The 24,939-nt window shown below is 44.7% G+C and overlaps 3 protein-coding genes across 13 annotated transcripts in view; 2 read left to right on the top strand and 1 right to left on the bottom strand.

Moving 5' to 3' along the window:
* Positions 1 to 9,554, top strand: part of atp8a2 (ATPase phospholipid transporting 8A2) — a 48,474-nt gene extending 38,920 nt beyond the window's left edge. For 10 of the 11 annotated variants that reach the window (XM_069512693.1, XM_069512690.1, XM_069512692.1 and 7 more), the window contains 6 exons: positions 350 to 406; positions 1,512 to 1,619; positions 3,916 to 4,004; positions 4,199 to 4,303; positions 7,395 to 7,486; positions 8,050 to 9,554. In XM_069512693.1, coding sequence (XP_069368794.1) covers positions 350 to 406; positions 1,512 to 1,619; positions 3,916 to 4,004; positions 4,199 to 4,303; positions 7,395 to 7,486; positions 8,050 to 8,144 — 546 coding nt within the window. In that variant the 3' untranslated portion in view covers positions 8,145 to 9,554. Of the gene's footprint in view, positions 1 to 349; positions 407 to 1,511; positions 1,620 to 3,915; positions 4,005 to 4,198; positions 4,304 to 5,036; positions 5,068 to 7,394; positions 7,487 to 8,049 lie in introns of all 11 variants that reach the window. The other variant, XR_011238971.1, reaches the window with a different exon arrangement.
* Positions 9,555 to 10,405: 851 nt separating this feature from the next.
* LOC109641774 (protein shisa-2) lies at positions 10,406 to 17,709 on the bottom strand. The gene is made up of 2 exons (XM_069512698.1): positions 16,726 to 17,709; positions 10,406 to 12,540 (listed from the first exon to the last, which is right to left on the bottom strand). The coding sequence occupies exons 1-2, from the start codon at positions 17,027 to 17,029 to the stop codon at positions 11,975 to 11,977; spliced, it is 870 nt and encodes a 289-aa protein (XP_069368799.1). The 5' UTR covers positions 17,030 to 17,709; the 3' UTR covers positions 10,406 to 11,974.
* A 692-nt stretch (positions 17,710 to 18,401) lies between these two features.
* Positions 18,402 to 24,123, top strand: spice1 (spindle and centriole associated protein 1). Its single transcript, XM_069513037.1, has 18 exons — positions 18,402 to 18,542; positions 18,768 to 18,860; positions 18,951 to 18,998; positions 19,164 to 19,304; positions 19,418 to 19,520; positions 19,637 to 19,755; positions 19,908 to 19,996; positions 20,103 to 20,245; positions 20,352 to 20,477; positions 20,582 to 20,856; positions 21,136 to 21,267; positions 21,368 to 21,494; positions 21,589 to 21,690; positions 21,803 to 22,224; positions 22,557 to 22,746; positions 22,821 to 22,902; positions 23,763 to 23,826; positions 23,973 to 24,123. Exons 2-18 carry the CDS (start codon positions 18,768 to 18,770, stop codon positions 24,027 to 24,029), a joined length of 2,313 nt encoding a protein of 770 aa, XP_069369138.1. The 5' UTR covers positions 18,402 to 18,542; the 3' UTR covers positions 24,030 to 24,123.
* Positions 24,124 to 24,939: the final 816 nt, after the last annotated feature.

Genomic DNA, 24,939 nt, shown 5'->3' with positions numbered 1-24,939 from the left:
AGCCATTCGGAGTCTCCAGTCAGTCCAGTCCCGTCTAGCCAGTCTGTCTCCTCTCCTCCTCATCCATCTCCTCTCTCCATTCACTTCTCCATCTCGCTGTCTCGCTATCAGTTTACTCCCCACAGTGTCATGTGAATGTCAGTGGGGTTTATTTTGTGTGTGTGTGTGTGTGTAGGCTACCAGTGGCTGTGGGGGTCCTGCTTATTTCAGCAGACATGACTGAGCTTACTATAAAACATAAAGGTTTATTATCACCACAGTCGCCAGTGTACTAATCTTGTTTCTCAATTGTGTTTTTTATTTGCCCTTCCTCTCCCGTGTGTGTGTGTGTGTGTGTGTGTGTGTGTAGTATGTGGTTGTTACAGTGTGTCTGAAAGCTGGAATGGAGACCACAGCTTGGACCAGGGTAAGGAACATTAACACACTTTAATAAGCAACACAACACTCAGCTGTTGATAAATAAAGAGGAGCAGAGCTTCATGGTGAGGATTTCATGCACCATGGACTAAATGCTTTTTAGTCAGGAAAGACTTAGGAAGAGATGTGGTTTACCTTGATGTTGTGGCAGAGGTTTGAGGTTTCTCAAACTGTAGTTACTTGCAGCTCTTCTTCCAAACAGCTCTTTTTCCACCGCCTCGTGCTATATTCAGCTGTATCCACTGATTATAAAACTTAAAAAACATCCAAATATTAATGAAATAACACTTAAAGGAACATGAAGGTTTCTGCTGTGAAGAAGCTGCAAGAAGCGTTGAATTTGCTTTTGAATCTTGTAAAGACTGATTTAATTACTGCTGATTTAAAGCACACATGCATTTCCTGAATAATGTTATATTCGAGTCATGAAGAACATTTAGTCTCATCGATCTGATTAGTCTTAAAAGTTTAAATTATAGAGGTAAAAAAAATTATTTTAGATAACTTTATTATCTATCAGCATACGAATGCAGAAAAACTAAAAATAAACATGCATTTCGCTCAATGTGTTCCACCCCTTCCCCTCTCTGCTGTTTACCTGCGGGCCACCAACGGTAAACAAAATCCAAAGCTTGTCCCTCGACCTACAAATTTCAACATATACACAAGCAGACCCTGTTCATAGAGATTATGGTGGAAGAATCTGACCAAACACTTGCTTCACATTTTATGTATTAAAATCAAGTCAGAATTGAAAGTGACAGTAGCTCGACCTTTGACATGGTTTTGCTCACCACGGCTGTCTAAGAGAGAGAGAGATTGGCAGGATGGACAGAAGGGCTCCGACACCTTTGTCCGTTCAGCTGTCCACACAACAGCCTGGCAGTAATGAAGCAGGGACCCACTGGAATTCACACAGTGTCCACTTACAGCACATCACAGACAGCGGGATGAAGACAGGGGAAGGAGGGAGGGAAAGGTTGTCTATATTCAGACGAGCTGTATGTAAACTATTTGACCTCACACTGTCTTTCTCTCTTCTGTGTCTTAATCTCTCCCCTCTTCTCTTCCATCCCTCTCTCTCTCCGCTGCAGTTCTCCCACCTGGCAGTGTGGGGAAGCATGGTGCTCTGGATGGTCTTCTTCGCCGTCTACTCAGCCATCTGGCCCACCATCCCCATCGCCCCCGACATGCTGGGCCAGGCAAGTCCTCCCTCTAGCAGACATGTGTCACTCATTTGAGTAACAGGGGGGGGTGACGGGGGTTAAAATAGCCCTACCCCTCAACGTCTCTTTTCCGCAGCCCCCATCACCTGCCCCTCCCTCGTTCTTGGTTTCCACTGTATGGCGCCTATGAGACTCACCTCTTGGGTGTTCCACGTCGGCACTGGTGGAACCCCGGAGGGAGATTTATGCGCCTCTTGCCCCTCTCACCAGGCGTCCCGCACCTGCTGCATGTCACCCGAGCCCCCCGGTCTTTTACTGCCCTCTGCGGAGGTGTTGACTCAAGAGGGTGGGCTGCTGCTGCTGCTGCTGCTGCTGCTGCTGCTGCTGATGATGACGACGAGGGTCCAGTGGGGGTGTGGGGGGGACACTCGTTGAGACCCCTTGATTGAGAGACTCATTTTAGAGTTCGGGGGATAAAGGCAGGGGTGAGGTGAGTGCCCCCCTGAGTGGGCAGGGGAAGGGAACCGGACCGTCTCAACTCACCCCAGCCCATTAATTCAATTTGTGTCAGAAATCAGGAATGCGGTCAAATATCTCTGCAGCTGCTCGGTCTAACTGGGGAATGGTCAGAGACACTCGGCCACCATCCCCCACAACCCTCCATCGTCCCACTTAACTACCCCATTACCTCTCTCATTTCTCCCCACTCCTGCTATCTATATTTCCATCTGTCCACGGGGGACCGGATAATGGAAAATAGCTGCAGAGTTCTTAGAAAAACTGTGTGTAAATTTGTTAATGTCAGAATTAATGCTCTATATGTGATTTGTGTCGACCGTAAAGTGGCGGAGACCAACAATCTGTTTCTACGGATATAAAAGCAAAGCAGAGAAATTTATTAAGCTTGTCTCCATCTTCCAAATGTATTAAGAGCATGTAATATATTCAGTGTCTGGTGCCTTTGTGTGTAGGTGGGAAGTAAAGTACAAACACTTAGTTACTGTACATTTTTCAGGCATCTGTACTCAAGTATAAATTTTTTTGACGACTTTTACTTTGACTCCCTACATTTTAAAACAAATATCTGAACTTTTATTTTGATGCATTTGAAGGAATCCTTTTTATTTTTTTATTTTACCACCTTCCCAACATCAGATTTCAACCCAAATGGAAAAGAACACAGAAAATATAATTCCTCGTTGTATATTTGTGAAAAGCCGAGCAATAGTAATATCCAGAAAGAAACAGGGACACTCAGCTGCAGAGACGGGGCGCGGCACGTGAGGAGTAGTAACTCAAACATTGCTGATAATATCGACATTTAAGAATACTTCATTCAACACATTGTACGCATTTCATTCTGGACTATTATCATGCTTGCAAATCTTATTGTGCTTGAACTCCGTACCCTGTGTACTTATACTTGAGTAAAGAATGAGTGTACCTTTGGCTCCTCTGTTGTCACAAACAGACACAGTGAGTGCATGCGTGAGTTGGCTCAGATCATCTGGTTTCAGCTGCTCTAGGTGATTTCTTCCTCATAGTTTTTTCCGATTCATTTTCCTTGTCGCCTCTTCCCTCTGGGAGCCAAATTATCTCTGTATCTCTGAATCCGATCGCAGGACACAGGAAGCACACATTACATCCAATAAACTTGCAGTGAAGGACGTCATAGCGCATAAAGTACTTTCTGACTGTTACTTTAAAGGTTCACACCCAGAGACGAAGAGACGAGAGCTTGTGAAACAAAGCAGAGCTCTGTGCAGATAACCAAAAGGGAGATATTGGGTCATAAAGGGAAAAAACTGAAGGATTAACAGGATCAGGCGAGGACAAGCAGGCGAAGATAGAGCCGGTTATAATGTTAAGAAGTTGTGAAAGAGCGAGACTGGAGGGAACCACAGGAGAAAGAGACGTGTGGGAGTGAGAGACGGGGGAGACAGACGGACAAATTGAGACAGTGGTTAGATTGGTGATTAATCCCTGGAGGCTGAGGGGTCAAAGGTCAGGGAGAGCAGCTGCAGAGACAGGTAGGGGTGATGTGTGGATACTTGCTAGAGTTTTTTATCTTTTGGCATCAGAGAAGCGTTGTGTTTCAGCTGTGGGAATATTGTGTTAAATCCAGTTTGTGGCGCAGACGCAGGGTGGGAGAAAGCTGTTAAATGTGTTTGGCGAACATCAGAGGTATTCAGGTTTGGCGAACTCTGATTCTGTATGCTCTCAAATGTCTCAGCGCGTGTTCCTCTGGGCTCGCTGCAGAGAAAAATGACTTAATACTAAATAGAATTAATGCCGGAGAGAAGTAAATGGAGGCTGTGTGTTGTCATTGCAGGCTGGCAAGGTGATGCAGTGCTGGCACTTCTGGCTCGGCCTGGTCCTGGTGCCGACTGCGTGTTTACTCAAAGACTTCGCTTGGACTGCGTAAGTAGAACACGACCATAAATACATGGGAAATCCACACAGAGGCTTTTTAAGTCAACCGAAGCGTTTACATAACTCATACTGAGTCTGTGTCAACACTTGCGCGCACTTTACATCATGAATCACTCGTGTCTGCGAAGTGAAACACTCAGACTTTCCTTCGTGGGTCTGATGAGCTTGTTTCTGCTTCACAGCACACGTCGCACCGTGAGGAAGTCTCTTCTGGAGGAGGTGCAGGAGTTGGAGGCTCGGGCCGTCGACCCGGGGGCAGCTGTACTTAGGGACGCCAGTGGCCGCAGGTATATGATTCACTCTGCAAAGCATCATGGGAACACTTGCATTCCCATCCAGTTTATTGTGTCATCAAAACTAAAGTTTCATTTATTTTCTATGATATTTTGAGTTAGGTTGGTAATCCTGGAAAAGGGATAAAGAGCAGGATACCGATACATCCACCCCCTAAAACACATGAACGTGCACTTCCTGAAAACTGCTAGTCAACTCGCTTTTTTTTTTTGCGTACAGCTTTATTTATTCATGGTCATCAGGACGTGAAGAGGATTTTACCAAAGTAGATAAAAAAGTGTTTCTCAAACAAATGACCAACCCTGTATTTAAAGTAGAATGACTACATACAGTTTTTAAGAAGATCCCCATATCATGTCATCACTGGTATAAAACTCCACATAGGTCACATGTTTGTGTGTACATGAAATAAACGGTTTTCCCGATTCCTCTGTGGCACCGTCCGTAGGGCCAAAGCCAAGGCTGAGGTCCCATAGAGCCAGAGCTGTCACACGCTCACAGAGGTAGCTCCTGCGTTTGCACTCTTACCTCAGACGACCTGTGTGCTTCACTACAAGCTGCTGTGGAGTGACTCTCGCCTGTTTTCCTTGAACTGACTTCAGATCTCTAACTGTTTATATTTGAATCATTCACTCATTCCCCTTTGTTCAAAGTATCCCTTCTGATTTGATGTTTCTATTCTCTTGTATATTTTTCCTCTTCCTCTCTGTCTGGATGGCTTCGTAGGTGGATCAATTTGAACTGCTGTACAGAACTGGTGTGTTTACTGTAGCTCGGCATTTGTGGTGTCACTAGAGTTGTGTTAGAAACATTTGCATTGTTTAGTTTGGAGGAAATCTGTGCTGGTTGTAGATACAGTATGTTTGTAGGTTTGACTGTTTCCCTGCAACAAAAGTAAATAACTATATATTCTCAAGTATTCAAGTGCAGAGTTGAGGTTCTTGAGTATTTCTATTCATTGCTCCTGTATACTTTAACTCTGCTACATCTCTGGACAAATTCTACTTTTTTACTCAACTACCTTTATTCATCCGATTTAGTTACATTTTACTTTGACGGTTCATCAACTTCTACCTCCAGAAATCTCTGTGTGTCTGTACAGAGAACCATTCATTATACTGGCTCCATAATTGGCATATGTCTTGTTGAGGGCTCGAGGAAGTACAGTGTCTTAACATGGTGCAATTTGGACACAAGATATGTTGAATATTGATAAACTTGGTGACCAGCGGTGATGCAGCTTCAGGGTTCTGTGTACTGAGTCCAGCAGTTGGTTTTTACTTGCTGCAGCTCAATTACTGTAGGTCACTATTTCAAATACAATAGAGTATAAAAAAATGACCCAACAGCATATAAAGTTGTTAGTACCATCTGAACTAGCTTCTTAATTAAAATGCTGCTTACATGTGAATACATTAGCAATGACAATTAGTAGTGCTTTTGATTTTTAAAGTGTATTTGATGATAATATTTTTTAAAGCAGGCCTTGCTTGTAATAGAATATGTTTGCACACTGGTTTTCCAGTGTGGATTTCAAAGAGTTGATATTATGTCTCACTGTAATAATGAGTCAGACGTGAGTCGACCAGGACAAGCTTTTTCTCTGAGGAGTTTTGGTTCTTGGAAATCACTGGTGAGGTCTGAGGTATGTTGTCAGGTTCACGAGGGATGAGTGGGTGACCACAGTGGCCCCCGTCCCGACTGACCCTGCAACTAAATCCAGGATCGTTGGGCCCTTCTCCATTTAGAATCAGGAGAGGTAAAGCGAGGGTGGGCAGGGAGGAAATTGAGCAAAATGGAAAAGAAGCACATCTGTGTTTGTAGTTCCTGGGGAGGTCCTGGATGGAGTCTGCTCGGGAAAGGAGGAGGAAAGGTAGCGTACAGGAGCGTCTCGGGGGAAGAGTTCAAACGGAGCACATCCTTGGACCGTTTTGAATCAGGAGGTCGTCAGAATGAAACATCACTGGTGGAGAACTTGAGTCGTACTCATGCATGAGCCTTTCATTTGTTTGTCCAACCACCATTTAGTCTTTTATCATTTTCTCAGCGCTGTCATCTTTCTAACAGACATCATTTTTTTTGGCCAAAGAGAGCTTGAACAAACTTCAGAGCCGCCTGTTTTTTTCACACTCCACTGAAGGTTCCCAACAGTCACGTACAGTGTTGAGAATTTCCTAACTGCTTGCTTCAAATTTGAAACTCAGGAAGGCTGACTTTTTTTCCCCCCCATAACTACTCCATTGATCATCATCCTGGCTGCCTTAGCGCCAGGAAACCCCCTCTTGTGTGAATTTACCGCTGGTTAATGCCAAATAAGATAGAAAATGTGTTTTTACAAATGAAATTGCCAAAAGATAACGACTCCCTGACGAGGCAGTAAAAGACACAACTGTGAGATTTCCATCCGATGGCTTCGTCTAACAACTATAATGGCTGTAATAATGATGAGGAGACTGGAAAGAAGTATAAGAACTTAATTGGTGCATGTGCAAACGTGCATTTGTGTGCAAAACCTGGAGAAGGCTTAGTTATTTTTGGTCACGGGAGGAGAGGGGCCGTGACGGCGTGTGGTCTTAGAACAGAGGATCCAGTCTTCTTCTTGGAAAAGGGGGAGTTAAGAGGAGAGGAGTGGGGAGTGAGGAGTAGTTTACTGTGGATGTCCTGTTGCCCTGCAGGCAGTTTATGAATTACTGTTGGCTCAAATTGAATGTCAGAAGCAGTCAGAGTCAAATCCACCTCCTACCAACTCTCTGGTCTTAAGTCCACTTATGTTGCTGACTTATTGATCTGTGTGTTTCTCCTGTGTGTGGACCCCTGACGGAGGTTTTTACTTTTTCCACGTATACTGCCTGTTTTGCTCAAAGACACTTGAAGGTCGAAGGAGTATCTCCCTACTCACCATTCTGCGTTAGCTTCAGAAATTAAAAGTCTATGAACCTGATTTAAAATATATTTTCCAGTAGCCTGTGATGTTTTTTAGCTGTAGCGTTGAGTAGAGGAGATTCTCTCTTCAATCACCTGTAAACCAGTGATTACATGTTGTCACTGGGATGTAACTGCTCTTCTTCTTTCTTTCTTTCTTAGTCTAAACGAACGAGCCCATCTGCTGACAAGAGTCTTTAGGAAAACACCTTCAAGTGTAGGACGCTCAAACTCGGTGCAGCAGACTGTGTCACGTGAGTTTCTTCTCCCAGATACATTTACTATAATATCATCAAAGTCCTGCTTCAAGGCTTTAAGCCTAATATTAACATCTGCAATGTAAGTCCACATTTGTCAATTATTGTTGTTGCAATTGTTGCCTGAGAAAATCTTTATTTATTTATTCACTCTTATTACATGAAATACTCAAAAGAATTGGAAATGTTTCACTTTATTTTGTGGATATTTGCAAAATCTGTTCAGTTTCTGTTCTATCAAAACCTTTTTAAACTTATATTGATAGTGATGTTTAAAGATCTGTGCGATACATGGAGTGAGAAGTGAATGGCTGTGGCTCAGGGGGTAGAGCGGGTCCTCCTCTAACCATTCTCTCTCTGTATAGTGAACTGAATATCAATTTAAATATGAATTAGTTAGATTGGAAACATGAAAGCACATAACATTCTAAAATACCAACATAATAATGTGAAAATACATAAAGACTAATATCAGTGATGAATTTGTGGCAGATTAACAACATCCACCAGCACAAAGGTGGTTCATAGTTTGACATGTTTCTTCTCCGTCCTCTCTGCAGATGGCTACGCCTTCTCTCAGGAGGAGCACGGCGTGGTGTCCCAATCCCAGGTCGTGCGCTCCTACGACACCACCCGCCAGCGCCCCAGCATCTAGCCCCACCCCTGGCCAAGACTTTGGCTCGCCGTAGCAACGGTTATCGAGGCGACAGCGGAGATAGACTTCTACGTGACGCCCTCACGCTGGGTGATCGACCCCTGCTGTGGCCTTACTGGAACTACGACCTGATCCCCCTCGCCGGGGGTGGGGGTCACGGTCAGGCGTGGAGCTGACGCATAGAGGACTAACTTGAGAGAGGGGACCAGGCCGAGTATACAGAATAAACTTTCACAAGCTGCACAGGCATGAGCAATCATATCCATGCACAGACATGACGACTCAGACTGCTACTCATACCTGTATACCCCCCAGACTGGGTTTGGATCATGCCACTGTGTGTTTATGTGTGTGTTTGTTTGTGCGCAATGTAGTGCGTTTGTATCTGCCTGTGCATGTATGTTTGAAAGCATTGACACACTTGTGTTTCTTGTGCATGTGTGTGTCAGCCAGTGTGTGTGTGTTTGTGTGTCAGCCTCCTCGGTTCCCTCTCATCTTGCTCTCGTGAGGTCGGTTTAGCTCGTCTGTTACCACATGCCGACACGGGAGGGGACATCAAAATAAACACACGCAGACACACACATGCGAGCGCAAAAGAATTCTTGCAAAGGGAGGGAGGGAAGCACAGACCGAGGACTGCAGGAAGGAGCCCTGCACCCGCAGCTACAGCACCCACCTCGTCCCATCACAGCCTCAAGCCTCACTGCCAAACACCACAGAGACTTCGCTGAGGCAGAACGCACACCTCACCCCAAACTGGACCTGAACCCCTCCTGCTCCCCTGGGACCTCCTCTCGCTTATCTCTCCCTTCATTTCTCTCCTCGTATCTCTCCCATCTCCCCCGTCCTTTGCAGCTTTCACATCTCTCATCCAACTGCTGCACATCTCCTCGCCCTGACCAGTAACAAAAAAAAAAAATCCATCTTATCGTTCCTGTGTTTTATTCCGACCACTCCTGTGATTTCCCGATGCTGCCCGACTGGCATCGTCAGCTGAGCAGGCCTGGCATTAGCGCTACCCTCTTCCACAGTTCTGTTGGATTCTATTTTCCGGACTGTTCCTTTACTTTTTTTAATTATTATTATTAAAGCGAACATTAATGTGTATGTGTTTTTTTTCTGTTTCATCAATGCCTGTTTTTTGTATTCATATGTCGAGACATGTCTTAGACGGAGTATTTTACTTGAACTAGTGCTAATAGGCATTCAATCAGAAGGGATGTGATTGAGACTCTCGCCTGGATCATGTGTTTTTCTGGCTCCGGGATTTGTCCGTATGTAGAGTCCATTGTCTGCATTCTCTGTGTTGAGGACACTGTTTCAGGAATGCAAGACTGAAGTGGGAGGGAAGGGGGGGTTGTCCACTCAAGTCCTAATCATTAAATCTAATCAATCCATGGCCTGACAAAATGTCTCTGTGTGTTGACTGAAATCTGTCTGCTCGTGCATTCAAGGGTTTTTTTTGAGTCAAACTGTGGCTACAGCGTGTCTGCTTTGACAAAAGGTTTGATTTGTACATGACATGTATATGATTTCCTATATCAACAGAATCAAACCTCTCCCACGCTCCTTCTCGAAGCTCAGGAGACTTAATAGAGATGGACCCTCAGTAGATTACTGCACGCCCCGGCCCCTGGACACCAGAGTCCAGAGCTGGCGATCCCTTTTCCCGCCCACCTTCCTGGATGTGGCCCAGCCCAAACCGGCTACAGCTGCAACAGTATGGAGAATCCATCGGGCCGCAGCCGAGCGAGAGCCAGGGAACCATTTATGCTTTTTCAACTCCTCCCCAGTGGCTCCCTGACGCCCCCCCCCCCCCGCTTGGTTTCCACATTACTGCAGCTGAGGACGTGGTGGACGCTGCCAAAACTTCACCTCTGCATGGTGGAGGTTTTAAACCGTCCATTGTTGTGGTTTATTGTTCCTCAGCTCTCTGTCGGGTGATGTGACAGGTATTTGTTTTTGTCCTCTGCAGGTAGTAGCACTGTCTGTGAATGTGTGTAATTACAGCCAAGTAAGTAAGTGTTCGAAGGAAAAAGAGAATTTAAGATAATCTTTTTTGCAAACCCATTCACCACACAAATGTATTGGTCTTTTCTCCCACGCCTCTTCTCCAAGTGTTGGTGTGTAAATCGAAGTAACTTGGAGGGACAACAACACAAACATTTCCCCAAAGGGTTTTAAAAGACGAAACCTTTCTCGTTTAATAGTTAGGACTCTAGACAGTGACGTAAAACTGTAACGTAAGCCCTCAACACATGTTTTCTGCTTTAAAAGTTGTTTATTTTTTCTGAAATTCATATGAAAAGTGTCAGTCCTGCATCAAATCACAGAGGGGACAAAAACACGAGGACAAATTTCATCCACCATTTTACACTTTACACTCTTTTCACACACAAGCTGCCTACTGTTACAGACATTGTGCTCGGAGTACAGACGAGAGACACAGACATACTGGTTTCAGTATTGTCGTAGTGGGACATGTCAGGCTGCTCACTCGGTGGAGCACATTTCTCAAATTGCATATTACTGTTACTTGTGAGTTACCAGCTGCAAAACAGAAATATGCAGGTTTCACTTTTTTTTTTTTTTTCCTTAACAACTGATAATCACCATTTCTTTGCCTTTTCTTAAGTGGAAAATAATGAGTCAAAGCTGCCCTGGAGCTGCCTGTGCCCTCTGCTAACGCACTGAGCTGTGGGGGTGTTAAATACAAACACACATGCTCACACACTCCTCACAGGGGAGAAGCGAGGGGGGGACATTTGGCAGTTTTTCGCTGTATAATTAACCTCAATCTTCAGAGAGCAGCCTCTAACTTCTTCTCTGTCACACACTCACGTACATTAACTGGCGGCCTTGCATGAAATTTGTCTTTTTCTTTTTTTTTTTTTCGTGTGTCTGTGTGTTTCCGCTCAGTGCAGTCGGGCCAGAAGTTTTTGTGTTTATTCTTTTTGGGTGGCAGGAGGGAGGCTGTGTAGCAGGGTTGAGCGTCACAGTCTGCGTCCTGTGTTCACTTCATTAGATTTTAAATGGTCTGCAGGGAGATTGCAACTGCCTCTCACATCACACCACCTGCATTTCCCATTACACACACAGTTCACTCACAGTTACTCATACGACCACATCCCTCCACACTTCACACACTCCCACAAACTCACACACATACAGTACAAACATCTTCTCACATTCTGTCCTCATACTTTCAACACAAACATACTGTATTGTATAAACCACTTACAACCATTCACAAGTGCACATGTGCACATGGCATAAACACAGCATGTGTTCTTTTTTGTTTTGTTTTGCCTGAATAACCACTTTTCGTACAGCCCACTGTTATAAATCATCCAGTCATCATTCATTCAAGCAGATTCGAGCCAACAAACCTTTTTCCCACTCTCCCATACACATACATGCAAACACAAACACGTGCACAGTCTTGATTTGAGCTGCAGGCTGCACTTTGCTGTGCATTATCACCCATCTGGGCAGTGTAACGCTCCGATATACAGTTTGATCTTTGTATCAAGACAGAAAATTGTTTATGCATCCACTGTACCCCATCAGAGACTGAGCTTAGCTCATTTCAACTTGGCAACAGGTCACATGACACATACATAACAGACACACACACCACACACAATAGCGGGACAGGCCCTGCTGCCAGCAATGGCTTTATGAGTCCTTCATGTGAGTTTGACTCCCTGCCTTTCTTTTTCCACTCTGGCAGTGTCCCCGAAAGGTCTCTGGCGCAGCCCTCTCATGTTAAACTTCACAAGTTAGTCTTTGCAACAAAGTGGCAGAGTGGACTACATGTTGGCCCCTCATCACACTGTTACTGGAGGGTATTTCTGGTCACTGACGACACTTGACCCTCCGGTGGGAGGAGGGCACGGGGACTGCAGGGGCCTGTATCCTCCATGGGTGGGGTCCAGGAAGGCTGCAGCTTGGGACACAGGGTGAGCGTAGCCAATGTACTGCGGGTGCAGGAACTGTCCCTGGTGAGGCATGATTTGGGTGGCCTGCTGGCAGTTGAGTACAGAGAAATTGGTGGGCATGTTGACAAAGACGCTGGCGTCAGGCGGCAGACAGCAAGAGGCCTGAGCCCGCATGAGAGGAGGGGGAGCAGGGCGGGGTGCGGCGGGTGGGGCAGAGGAGCTGGATGAGGTGGCCGTGCTGGACTGGCGCGATGACGAGCCTCTGGAGGTGCTCGCCATCATGGGGATGGTTTCCAAGAGGCGCCCACCGCCGGCCCCGCCTCCTGTCGCACCTCCTGACGACAGTTCCTGTTTGGGTCGGAGGCAGCGGCAGCAGCACACGGCGACCACGGATCCCACCAGGATGAAGGCCACGAACACAGAGCCCACTATCAGGAACGGCACATAGATGGGTACTGCAGAGAGAGAGAAGCAATTTGTTTTGATGGCAAAATAGTGACTTATATTGACCAAGAAGCTTCAAAGCAGCACCGCCTCACACTCTCACATGTCTCGCTTCCTTGCACAAGCAAAGCTCCTACGTGTGAGTGGAGATTGGGTAAGACAGTTAAACAAAAGACTGAGCAGAGAGGAGTGTTTGGACCAGAAGAATGAAAGGTGCACTGGGATTGAGTCCCCGGGGAGCCCCACACTCTCATTAGCAGTTATTAACTTTGTTTTGATCTGTTTTAATCCTGCATGCCCTGCTGTGTCCCCAGCCTCCCCGACCCTGCAGAGCGGTGTGTGTGTTTGCACGGGTGACATTCTTAAGCCGCCCTGCCAGCAGATATTTGTGACCCTTCTTTTTCTGTAGCTATTTACGACTGAGCCTTTGAAAATAAGTTGCTCAAGTTGAGTTACAGTACTTGGCTCCTGTTTAAAGAAGGGTATTAAAGTTGACTGATTTAATGCAGCTGAATGTGGGGTTATTCGGTCCTTTAAATCAAAGGAGGAGGCCAACTCCTTCCCCCTGACCTTTCCGATATTAACTGAAAACAGCAAATCACTCTTCCACAGATCAGGTCAAATAACTGCAGCACAGGCCTCAATAAACAGGTAGAAGTCTTGACATGTTTGTATGTGAAGATCTCAGCGTCAGTCTGTAAATTTGCTAAGTGAGGAGGAGATGCTACAACAACTCTGAAACACCATCGACAATAACTTTGCTTGAAAATAAATCACATTGTTTCACTAACAGCACCTTAAAAGGTGCGGAGTGGACGTTTTTTTGGCAGAAACGGAGCGACAGGTGAGATGAGGTCCCTTCTTGAGGTGCCGTTCATTCGCAAACACAATAATGACCATGTTACATTACAAGTGATAAGTTGTGCTGTATTGTTCCCACGGGGTGCACTTCTTTTCTGCATTGAATGTGCCCATGTGTTATGAGTTGTAACTGTATGCCAGAGAGAGAGAGAGAGAGAGAGAGGTGGCAACTAGCTCCAGTTTCCTTTTGTCTCTGCGCTCTTTGAATCACGTCTGGAGAAAACTTTTCAAATATGCTCATCAAAAGTAGCCGGGTATTAAACAGGATTACTGCATGGAACCTGTTTGGAGCTGGAGGACACTAGTTTGGCTGCGAGGTGTAAGGCCAGTTGACAAAGGACGTGGAGGACGAGAGTCTGACACGAGAGAAGCCGGGACCTTGACCCATTTCCCTTTGACGAGAAGCAGCGTCAACTCGAGAGGCTTTTATACCTCATAGCTACACACCATGCAGTAAACAGGTTTTAACAGGAGCTCTGCACAGGCAACATACAGGATAAGTTACAAGAGCAGAAATGTCCCAGTTAGCCTTCAGCTGCCCCCTCTTCCTGTACTTCCACCTCCACATCACCTCCCTTTTTTCTACATGGCTGCTCAGGATTAGTAATTGTAAAAACTTTCGTCTTATGATTGTTCATCCCTTTTTTTTTATTTATATAAAACTCCTTTCCAAAATGCTTTACAGTAAATCAGTGGTGGAGGGACGATAAAGTTCAGCATGTGTGCAGAGTGTGAGAAGACGAACGCAGATTCTTTATACAAATGAATCAAAGTATTATCAGTAAAGTATCAAAAGTAATAGTACTCATTATGCAAAAAAAAAAAAATGCCTGTGACCGATATATAATTATATACTTCATATTTAAATCCGTTACTGTTGCCAGTCGAGTTGATAATGTTAGTATTAACAAGTTTATTCCAGTGGTTTTCAGTTTAGAGTTTGGGCCCCAGATGAATCTGAAGGTCAGGAACTGATAAAGAAAATAAAAACACAAGACTTTAGCCAAGTTAGCATCTGTGGGGATGCATGAACAGTGGTGCTTTGAGCTAAATGCTTTATTTTTTGCGATCTTGGGTGTGTTTAGCTTTTATATGCGGCCTACAGTTTTTGCTTATCGGCACTAAATCTGAAGTAGAACTAAGTAGTAGAACAAAGTAATTTCAGGGGTATTTCAGGGTTTATTTAGTCATAAATCAAAGTATTAGACGAATACTTTGACTTTATATCGGCACTGTAAATGTGAACCTCGTGGTGGCCTGAGTGAAAAGTCAGGAGATGTTTAACACCAGTAGAGTTTCATCCTCTACCTGGCACCAATGCAAAAAAAAAAGGATAGATTTAATACTGTGTTTTATGTGATTATATTTTTCTCTACATAAAATTTTAATCTTCATTTGTTTTACTTTTTATCTGCTGCTCCCGAGTTTCTCTTACACAGACATTTGGACCGGTTTGAGTTGAATTTACAACACAGCATTTCCCTCTGAGTTGTAGTGGCCTATAAAGTACCATGAAATACAACTATTCATTTAAAGTACCTCAATATTATACTTATAATGTAACTTGATTTCCTTTCTTTTGCTCTGTGTGAATTTCTGAGCCCAGAAATCCCTTTTTTGTGAACATGGAGGTTGAAACCCTCCTATTGTTCGCTGTCACCCCTCCACACCTGTTGCTGCGGTTGAGCTGTGGCAGCCATGCAGCAGGAACAGCAGCCCCCTCTCCTAAGCCCTTGTTTTGGGCACAGTCTCTGCGGCTGACTGGCTGGACTCTCCCCCGGCTATCCCACGGGCATTCTTCTGTTCCCAAATACCATATGTTCCTTCATGTTGAGCGCATTAATAATTTCCTGCCTGTTATCCATTGACATTGCAATGTGTATCTTTCCTGGATGATTAATAAGCCGCTAGCACATGAAAAATGAAAGAAATGCACAAACTGAGCATGGCTTAGAGTGGTGGAAAAAAAGCATCATTTCCTTTCTTCTTGGTGAGGAGAAAGCTGCTTTTCTTTAAGTTATGTTGGCTGGAGGCCACTGAATGAAATGTATATGCCTCTTCCTGCAGTGATAAGGCAGGATGGTCTTAGCAAATAACAGATTATAGCTGCAGGTCCAGAAGAAGAAGACATAATATCCTCCAGGGATATTATGAAATGGGCCTGCGCTGCCTATTTTATCTATTCTATCTCTGGAGTGCTGCAATCACCTTATTCATTGTTTACTCCAGATATGACGCAGCTTTAAGAGTCTTTTATGGTTAACATGTGGGAATATCAGCATTGATGAACGAGGAGCCAGGCCTGAGAAAAAAGTTTGATGTAGTCACCTAATCCACCATATAAATTGAAATGTATATGTTTCCTTTGGTAATGAAGCCTCTCTTAAGTGCAGTATTTTTAGGGAACTATGTGTCTTGAATAAAACAGATCTGAGTATGAATCCCTTGAAAGCACAGAGACACCAGAAAGAGGCTGCAGTGGTGGTGATGGGGTGGGGGGTTACAGGAGCAGCCTGACGATGGGAAATGGACTCCACGAGTCTGGTAGGAAGCGATACATAACGCAATTTGTGGTTTTTTATGAACAGGCCTGTCAGCGCCTTTGGTGAGAGCAACTGTCCAAGATCCGGTCAAGTCCAAACTTGATCCCCGTGAGGACAGCGTGATCTGAGCCCGGCCCCTCTCGCACTGTTACGAGCCAGAACAAACACAGCTATTTATAAAGTGCTGCAACACGGTGCAGACAGTGTGCCATTTGTGAGTGCAGTTAACTGGTTCCTGGAGGAGTCTCTGCTGTCTCCTGTGCAGCTGTCGATGCAGATGATGCCTCTTAACAGGGAGATACTGTGGCTGTGTGGGGTTTATGAGAGGAGGCCTGCGTTTGTAATAGGGCTGCGATTTACAGTATTAAATCTGAGACATCCTGGGCGTGCGCCCTGGGCCCGGTGCCACCTCACTCACCCTTGGAGTTGGTTAACGCATTAGTTTTTATGATATTTATATTGAATACTATTAAGAACAAAGGTTTAGCTGAGAACAAACAACCTTTTGGAGACACCAAAGTCACTCCACTGGCACAACAACTTTAGCGCATTGTCCCAACAGTCTTTCTTTGTCACACATCAACAGTGAATATTGTGAGGCCTCTTCTTTGACACTCATCATATACTTTGAAAACACATTCCAACATATTCAGGTTCACTAAATAACTTTTAAAGTCTTAATTTACCCTCTTTTGGGGAGTCTTTTAGCCAAACTTTTGCTTTGCGCGTAATTGGGTAGTATGATGATTAACATTTTTAATATTTGCAGCAGTAGAAGTTTTGTGTTTATACCTGCCCCGGAGTCCTTGTTCTCCTTGCTCTCAGTCCCGGGCTCCTGCGCCTGCCGATCATTATCACAGCTCCCCTGATCCAGCCGCGCGTCCGTGCTGGAGCAGCAGTAGCGCAGCTCGCATTTCCCGCAGCAGATGATCGCGTCCTCTGCGTCGATCTTCTCCGGGCACTGGAACCCTTCCTTCCACGCGCCCTGGGAGTCATGCCAGCCGTGGCAATACTCCCCGCTCGCTTTCACATTGATGATGACCAGGAGGAGTGTCACGATCACGGTGACAGACGTCGGGAAACCTCCGCCCCACATCCTCGACCAGGTGGCCCGCGGTCGAAGGCTGGCACACTGGATGGGACAGCGAGGCTTTCACTCCCCGCTTCTGGTGGAGGTGTGACACGGTCGATTGGTGCGATGGAGGGAGCTGAGGGGATGCAGTGGGAGAGCAACAAACCTCGTAGCTGTCATTTGTTAGAGGAATCGCGTGCGTAATTCAGATCCAAAGTCTCCAAAAGTGACTTTGCAGCTCAGGTTATGATCCAAAAATTTTAAACGCGTAATTACGCTACTGAAGGAACATGTGCCAAAAATGCAAAATAACTATACAGATTCCAGCTGTAAGCCTTCTGAGCTCTGGTAAATCCAACAGTGACAGACTAATGGATCTCCTCTGGCACTCCAGCGAGGCAGTACACGTCTCCTACTGAATCTTCAAATGACTTTCCACAGGGATGCAGAGAAACAAACACTTGTAGGCCATGGGCGCACAGCTGCTGTCACTCCCGTGTCCCCTTCACCACGAACTCCGTGCGTAACGATAAGTCCTCAAACTCCTGTGGCTCAGTGCGCATTGTCGTGCGTCAGGAGTCATGGAGCCAAGTGTGGGCCAGTCTAGTCAGATTGAACTGAAGCGCGCAGTCTTCACTTCAGAGTGAGAGTGGGCGAGGGGCGGGTAAAAAAAGTCAGATGCAAAAACACACCTCTGCGTAAAACAGCGATAAAGCGACCAGCATCAAGTTATAAATGACTAAACACGTCCAACTTCCTGTTCAAACTTTTAAACCCAAAACACACAACATAATGTGCGTGTTGCAACTTTGGTGAGTCATTTAAATGAGGCAACACTTTTGTTTTAATAAAGACAATAAATAAACAGCCTATACACCCATACATTTATTTCAGAATCTCATAATTATAATAATTAAGACATTTTCACCTCAACCTTTTGTCTAAGACATTTTTAATCGGTTGCACTAATCGTCATTTATAAATACATATGCTGTGATTTACTGCAACCGTTGTTATGTATCATCCAGTCGATTTCAGCACTCATTCATGCCAGCCACATAATGAAACCTTCTCAAAGTCATGCTTTTACTTTGAAGGTGAAACACCCTTATTCCGGTTGTATTCTCGTCAAAAAACATTTCAACACCAGAGAGAAGTTTTGAGCAATTTACCCAGAATCCTGTTTGACTGAGTTTTGTTCAGTTTATTTTCCAGATGAGAAACAGGTGATGAGTTTTGACAGTTTGACATCTTCAGGTACTCCTCCTCCTCCTCCTCCTCCTCCTCCTCCTCCTCCTCCTCCTCCTCCTCACACCATGGGACTTGCTGCGTGACACTGCCATCTAGTGGTGTGTGCTTTAGCCGCAGCTCACTTTCTCTTCCCATCATCCTCCGCGGTGAAGCGGTGTCCGTGGCAACAGCGCAGGAAGTGGCGCGCAACTGTTGAAAAACTGTCACAAACACAGACTGGAGGAGAGTTGACACCAGCCTCAGAGATTAAAGCGGCAGAAACAACCTGAGACGCGGCTTCTGAAACGTAAGTGCTTGTTCACTATTTGACAATGTACGTGTTAACATGTAGCTAACGTTTAGCAACGCTGTGTAGCCTAGCTCAGCAGCTACCGATGCTGTAACTTCACTTGGAACGTAACAAAGAGCTAGCTTAGCATCAGTCAGTGATTGAAACGCGTGCAGCTGCTTTACAGAATCAACAGTATCCCCACAGTCACATGTTCTGACTCTTATCGTTGCCTGTGAGCAGATGTCGTTGGCGAGAGTGGGACGTTCACAACAACACAAAGGGAAAAGGCCTGTTCGTCCCAAGAAGGCAGCAGCTCCCAGAAGAGAGTGGGTGGTGAGTACTGACAAGAACAGAAAAACAAAGTCACCCTCAGCCTGTTCAACCTGAAGTGTAGTAACGTCATCTGTTCTGTGTTGGTTGCAGAGCACTGTCAGTGACCTGTCTGTGCACAAGCTGTCACCTGCAGAGCTGGTAAGGTCTGGGACCATGATGTTGTTCAGGAATACTGCATTTAGTATACTTAGCTGATTGTACTGAAACATTAAATACAGTTATCGATCGGGGGCTGAAGCCTCATAAATCCTCAGTGGTGCATTCTTTGTAACCGTCCCTATGCATTTGTTCTCTTCTGCTCAGAGTCATCGGCATGAGATTCACAAGTCCCACAACAAGGCAGCGGCTCAGTGGGAACTGAGGGAGAAAGCTCTGAAACGTCGTCTCGGACGCGGCTGTAGTCCTGCACCTCTGGATCATGCCAGCCTCAGCATCATCAGGGAGGTGTGTGACTAGGATTTTCTCTTTAGTGTTTGTTTTGCTGCTTGTCTGAAAATGATTCCAAACTCTTTCCCTGTACAGAGTTACATGTGATGAATGTTTTTGTAACGCTGCAGGTTTTCTCAGACCAGCTGCTGCTGCAGGATGTGCTGGCCCGCTCTGACAGAGCCATGGCTGTGGTCAAGGATTTGTTTGGAGATGCTCCTCGCAGACACACTGGTAGCAAACAACTGAGATGTTAACATCATGGAAGGTTAGGGGTCAATGCTGGTATTTCCATTTATTGATCATGTAAATAATTCTGTGTGTGTGTGTGTGTATATATATTTTAACAGGGCATCCAAGTGTGACCATGGCTCCAAACTGTGACTCTGACTCAGAACTGCCTGTTCTCCAGAGACCAGATCCTCCGACTCAGTTGTCCCTCCTCAGCCAGTCCATGATGGACCAGCAGGTTTGTGTGTGAAAAAACAATGCTGTCAATATTTGATATGTTACTGAGCAATACGTCATCACCAACTTTCATCAAACACTGTTTTTTAAAAATAAAAATATTCTGTAAGTTTAGTTCATGACCATAAACTTTTTGACTTAACATGCATCCAGGCTCTTAATGAACTTCAAGCCTCAGAGGAAGACTACAGTGATGAAGAAGCATATCCCTCTGGCAGTTCAAACTATCATGTAATGAGAAGGTACTAATGTCCAACACACCACCTCAATCTGAGAAAAGAAAGTCACTTGTGTTTTCACCTCATTTCACCTCATTTCACCTCATCCCTCACATTCTTTTCTTTGCAGGGCCAATGTAAGAAAAATGAAGGCACACTCTCGTGGTAAAGTTACACAGCGGCAGAAAGTCCAACGTCCCGTCTCTGACCATGGAGACAGAGATAATGTTCTTTCAACCCCCTGTACATCAGGGAGAGCACCAGATCAAGCAGGTGAGCAGACCATGTGAAGTCCGCTTTGGGTTCGTGTCGACTTTAAAGGAACATTTTCATACTTTCATTTGTTACATTCATATGCTACTCATCCTGCATTTTTCAGCTCTAAATGCCACAATGGCTGTTCAGCGTGTTCGGTCCAGCCAGAGCCAACCAGAGGAGGACAAGGAGGAACTGTCTGTCCTGGTTTCTCAGGTCCTGAACCCCGACGGGCCTCTCAACCAGTCGGGTAATGTCTGCTAGCGATTGTGTTCTTCAGAATAAAAGTTTTAAATGTGAAAATGCCTTCATATCAGTAAAATGTTTTGTTTTTTCTTTGTATGTGTTCTGCAGGAAGGATCCGCACTAGAACCAGCAGGACCAGGAAGTGTGTTTCTCGGAGCTCAGAGCTAAATGGCTCCTGTGTTGCTTCTCTTAGTGGGGACCAGTCTAGTCTGGGTCTGCTCCAGTCCATGTTGGGTCAGGTGGAGGCCGACTTGGATACTATGAGTCCTGACACAGAACCAGGGTCAGCACAGAGTCCAAATCAGCACAGAACACAAGGCCTCACTGGGTTCTCTGTAGCACTGATCTCCACGATCGGACGTTTAGTGTCCCACCTCAAAAAGGTACAATGAAGTCTCCATTAGTATCTCTCATAGACAGTGTACACATTCTGCACTAAACATACATGAACTAAGGGTCCATATTTTTGTCATAATGTTTAATAATGAATATTTGAAGCCATTTCATCTCTATTAAACAGATCATATTGGTAATGTTGCACTTCAAATCTCCAGGATCTTTTGCATCTGAAATCAACAATGACATAATTCTGAAAACAGTCAAAGTTGTGCACAGTGTTTACTTCAACGTCATCTGTTTAACTTTTCCCATTTTCTCCTTAGACGGACGAGAGAGTTCATAAAGAGGCTGAGGAGAGGAGAAAGCTGGAGGAGGAGCTGAGAGAGCAGCGCGGTCTGATTGATGCTCTCACTGCAGAGACCATGACTCTGAGAGAAGAGGCTGCCGCCCTGCAGGTGCAGCAGAGCTTACCTTATTGTGCAAATCTAGTTTATTGTTAGGTTCCAACTGTACTTTTAAATCCTTTTTTTAAATTGTATTGGTGTTTCCTCTCAGGCAGGGCTGCAGCAGCAGACCACAGAGCTGGAGCAGAAGTTGGATGCAGTGGTGTTGTTGATTGGGGGACTTGGACTCCTGGAGGCAAACACAAACCCACTCCAAGACTCTGATGTCAATGCTGCAGGTTCATACAGTGTGTGTGTGTGTGCATGGATATATATGTGGTACTGTAAAAGGATAATAATTGGTAAACATGTTTGTGGGTTATCTGTGCACAGTTTATCAGTCTGTTCCCGTTTCTGAGCGGATACAAGCATCTGTTTCTCCAGCCGTGCTGCTCTCCCCACCTCGACAGAGCGACAACTGCCAACATATTCCTGGTAACGGCCTCATTCTTTTCAGTTTTTATCTGATTTCAACTGTTACCTCAATACAACACCCTCGTCAATCAGATATAAAATCCTAATTTTGCTTTTGTCTCCTCTTTCACAGTGACTCATCCCGTACTGTCGCAGCAGCAGCGTATTCCTGTAGATAACCTCCGCTCTTGTGAAGACATCCAGGCCCAGTTCTCAGCCTCCAGCCTCACCAGCCTTCCCTTGTCTTCCTCACTCTCACTGACGTCCTCCGACCTGCTCAGCTCACAGCTCCCTCCAGAGGCCTTGCTGGCTGAGATCGCTCAGCTGAGCAGGCAGAATGAGCTGATATGGGCCCAGCTGAGTCAGGCTAAGAACCTCAGCTCGGGTGTTGGAGGATCACCCAACAGCAGCATCGAGCAGAGGAGACCGAGCTCTGGCAGCAGTGGAAGAATTACACCTCAGAGCATTGTAGAGAGGAGGACGTTAGGGTCCAGCAGCTCACGGAGACGGAGCCAAAACCTCCAGGTGGCTGATGGACACAAAGCAACTCGTCAGGTGAGATTGAGTCTCCTTACATGGGCATAGAACCCATTCATAAATCGAGTGTTTACATTTTTCCATGTGAAATAAAGTTGGTCACAACTTTTAATTAATTTCCTTTTCCACAGCTTAGATCGAGCACTGTGTTTTATTATTATCTAATTTTAAAAATGAGAGTATATATAAGTAATACATTTCTTTGTCGAAAGAAAACTTCTCAACATACCAAATTAACATTAGATTAAAAAATGTTTTTAACTTTTTCTTCACACAAGCCACCAGTTATCACTTTTAGGAATGATTATACCACATTCACACAGGATTTCTGTCTCATCTTTTTCGTTCAGACCACACCTCCAACAAAGGACCCCGGTGTGAGCACGGTGGAACAGCGCCTCCTAGAGCTGAACAAGCAGAGTGCAGCAGCAAGGGGTCGCCTGTTGGAGCTTATTGAGCAACAGAAACACAACATTTCATCCAAAGTTTCTCCATCTGTCTCCCCCATCCCTACTTCTGCCGTGAGCCCACAAACAGCAGGTACAGTGGGTCGACCCGACACGTCTGTCTGTCTGATCACACATGATGATTAAAACTCAGTGTTATCATGTCAGTCTCAGCTGGAGGAGGAAGTCCAGACCTTTCCATGCTGCCGTCTACACTGGAGCCTCTGTCACAGGACGATGGTGAGAGACGGTGAGTAGCTCAGCATTGGAAATCAATTTTCTATTTTTCTGTGTGGTACGAGCTCCATCGTGGATTTTTGTTATTCCTCTATACCAGCCATAAGAACTCTTTAACACATTCTTTGAAAATTAACTATTCAAGTTTCAATTGGCTGCACAAAGTATTGACTATTCGAACATGAATCAGAAGCTTCTGCTGTGGTAGACAAAAGCATCTTCCTCCCGCCCAGTTGGAAGTCGTCCTCTCTGCCCAAATGAAACCATGAATCTGGAAAGAAGACTTCACTGTCCACAGTGACACAGTAACAGAACTGCTTGGACACAGATGCTCCACTCTGACATCAGGGAACAGTTTTCAATGCTTTCAGACCGAACATGAAATAGATACGCAGACTGTCCTCAGAAGTAGAAAGTGAAGGATCCTATCTTGTAAAAAGCATCACTTGCTAACAAGAGTGTGGCTCGGGCCACAGTTTTCTGTCCAAGCCCCGGAGAAAACTAACCCAGCCCAGCCCGACAGAAATTCTGTTCCTCAAGCCCGATGTTATCCTTGTTTTCCTGCCAAAATGTCTGAACCCAATCTAAACCCAAATATCTTTTCAAATCTTTTGTCCATACCCAGCTGGGCGAGGGTCAGGGATCCACAAATCATTGTCTGGGTATTGAAGTTCATATTTGGATTATCATAGATCGATGAGGGAAAAAATAATGTATTGTGATATTAAATAAAGTGGAATAGTAAAAAAATGACAATGGTTTGAATGTGTTGAACATCTGGTATTTTCTTTTCTTCATGAACAGACTGACGGTGTGGTTTATAAGAACAGGTCTGTTCTGTACATTAAACATTATTATATTTCTTTGCTGCAGATCTGCTGGTTCTGAAGAGTCTTCTCACAGATATGAAGGAGAAACCAGAGGTGGCAAAACACAGGTGCACACACACACACACACACACACACACACACACACACACACACACACACACACACACACACACACACACACACACAGATGTGCTCATGTTTCACCGAACTGTCACCTGAATCAAAATCCTATTTTCTTTATTTTCTCCAACAGATGGAGAAGCAGAGAGAGAGAGAAGGCTGGTTTTCTTTGTCTGCTCATGTCAGATGAATCATTTTTCACCCTGAGAAACCTGAAGACTTGAATATTATCTATGCATTTTAATAATTGATTAAATGATTTTAATATAAAACTTTTTAATTAAGCTATTGTGTTTTGTCTCTATTCATTGTACCATGCACTCTATCTATTAAGCAATACGGAGGATAACATTTAGATACATACTATTAAATAGTGGGTTAAATAAGAAAGTGTAACCACAAGCAAACAATTTAGTTTTCTTTGTTTACTGTCAGCTTTAACAAGCATTTTTTGATTATTTGCAGATCATGTAATGTCTTGTGGGAATCTTGTTGCTTTGTGAAACAGTTTCCATTCAACCTATTTGACATTTATGAATTTGTTATTCCCAGCGTGTGTGCGTGCACGCGTGTGTGTGTGTAGCTGCCTCTGCTGTATTCTGTGTGTGTGGGATGCAGTGTGTTCTGCAGCTTCCTCAAACCCACATTCAGGTCCAAAGGGAGCACAGCCAGACTCTGTCCATCTGCCTTTCTGCTCCTGAGGCTGTGATAGAGGGTTTGTTGCAGTCATGGTCTGTTTCCACATCTCTGACACATGTTCGATTTGATTTAGTTTTGTTCTCAATGTGTTTGTGCTTTTCGTTAGGAGACAGAAGTTGTGTGTACAAAAGCCACGACTGAGAAAGAGGAGGAGGAGAAGTGAAAGGAATTTCTTTGTTTTGTCCTCTCCACTGTGGCTTTGACTAAAGTATGGCCTTTTGTGGCTATTTATAGAAAACAAACACACTATTCATGCACACACAAACATTTGTTCTTTCTTGTGGAGTTTTAAATTGTCTCTTCTTAACTATGTTTTTTTTTTTTTTTAAATCCCAAATATACTTTCTATCCATTAATAATCCTACTGTATTTTCTATAAATATTTTTCTATATATATTTTT

The sequence above is a fragment of the Paralichthys olivaceus genome, chromosome 17 (genome assembly GCF_024713975.1).
Source record: "Paralichthys olivaceus isolate ysfri-2021 chromosome 17, ASM2471397v2, whole genome shotgun sequence".
In the NCBI taxonomy this organism is placed as follows: Eukaryota; Metazoa; Chordata; class Actinopteri; order Pleuronectiformes; family Paralichthyidae; genus Paralichthys; species Paralichthys olivaceus.
This window is presented reverse-complemented; position numbering and strand designations above follow the sequence as displayed.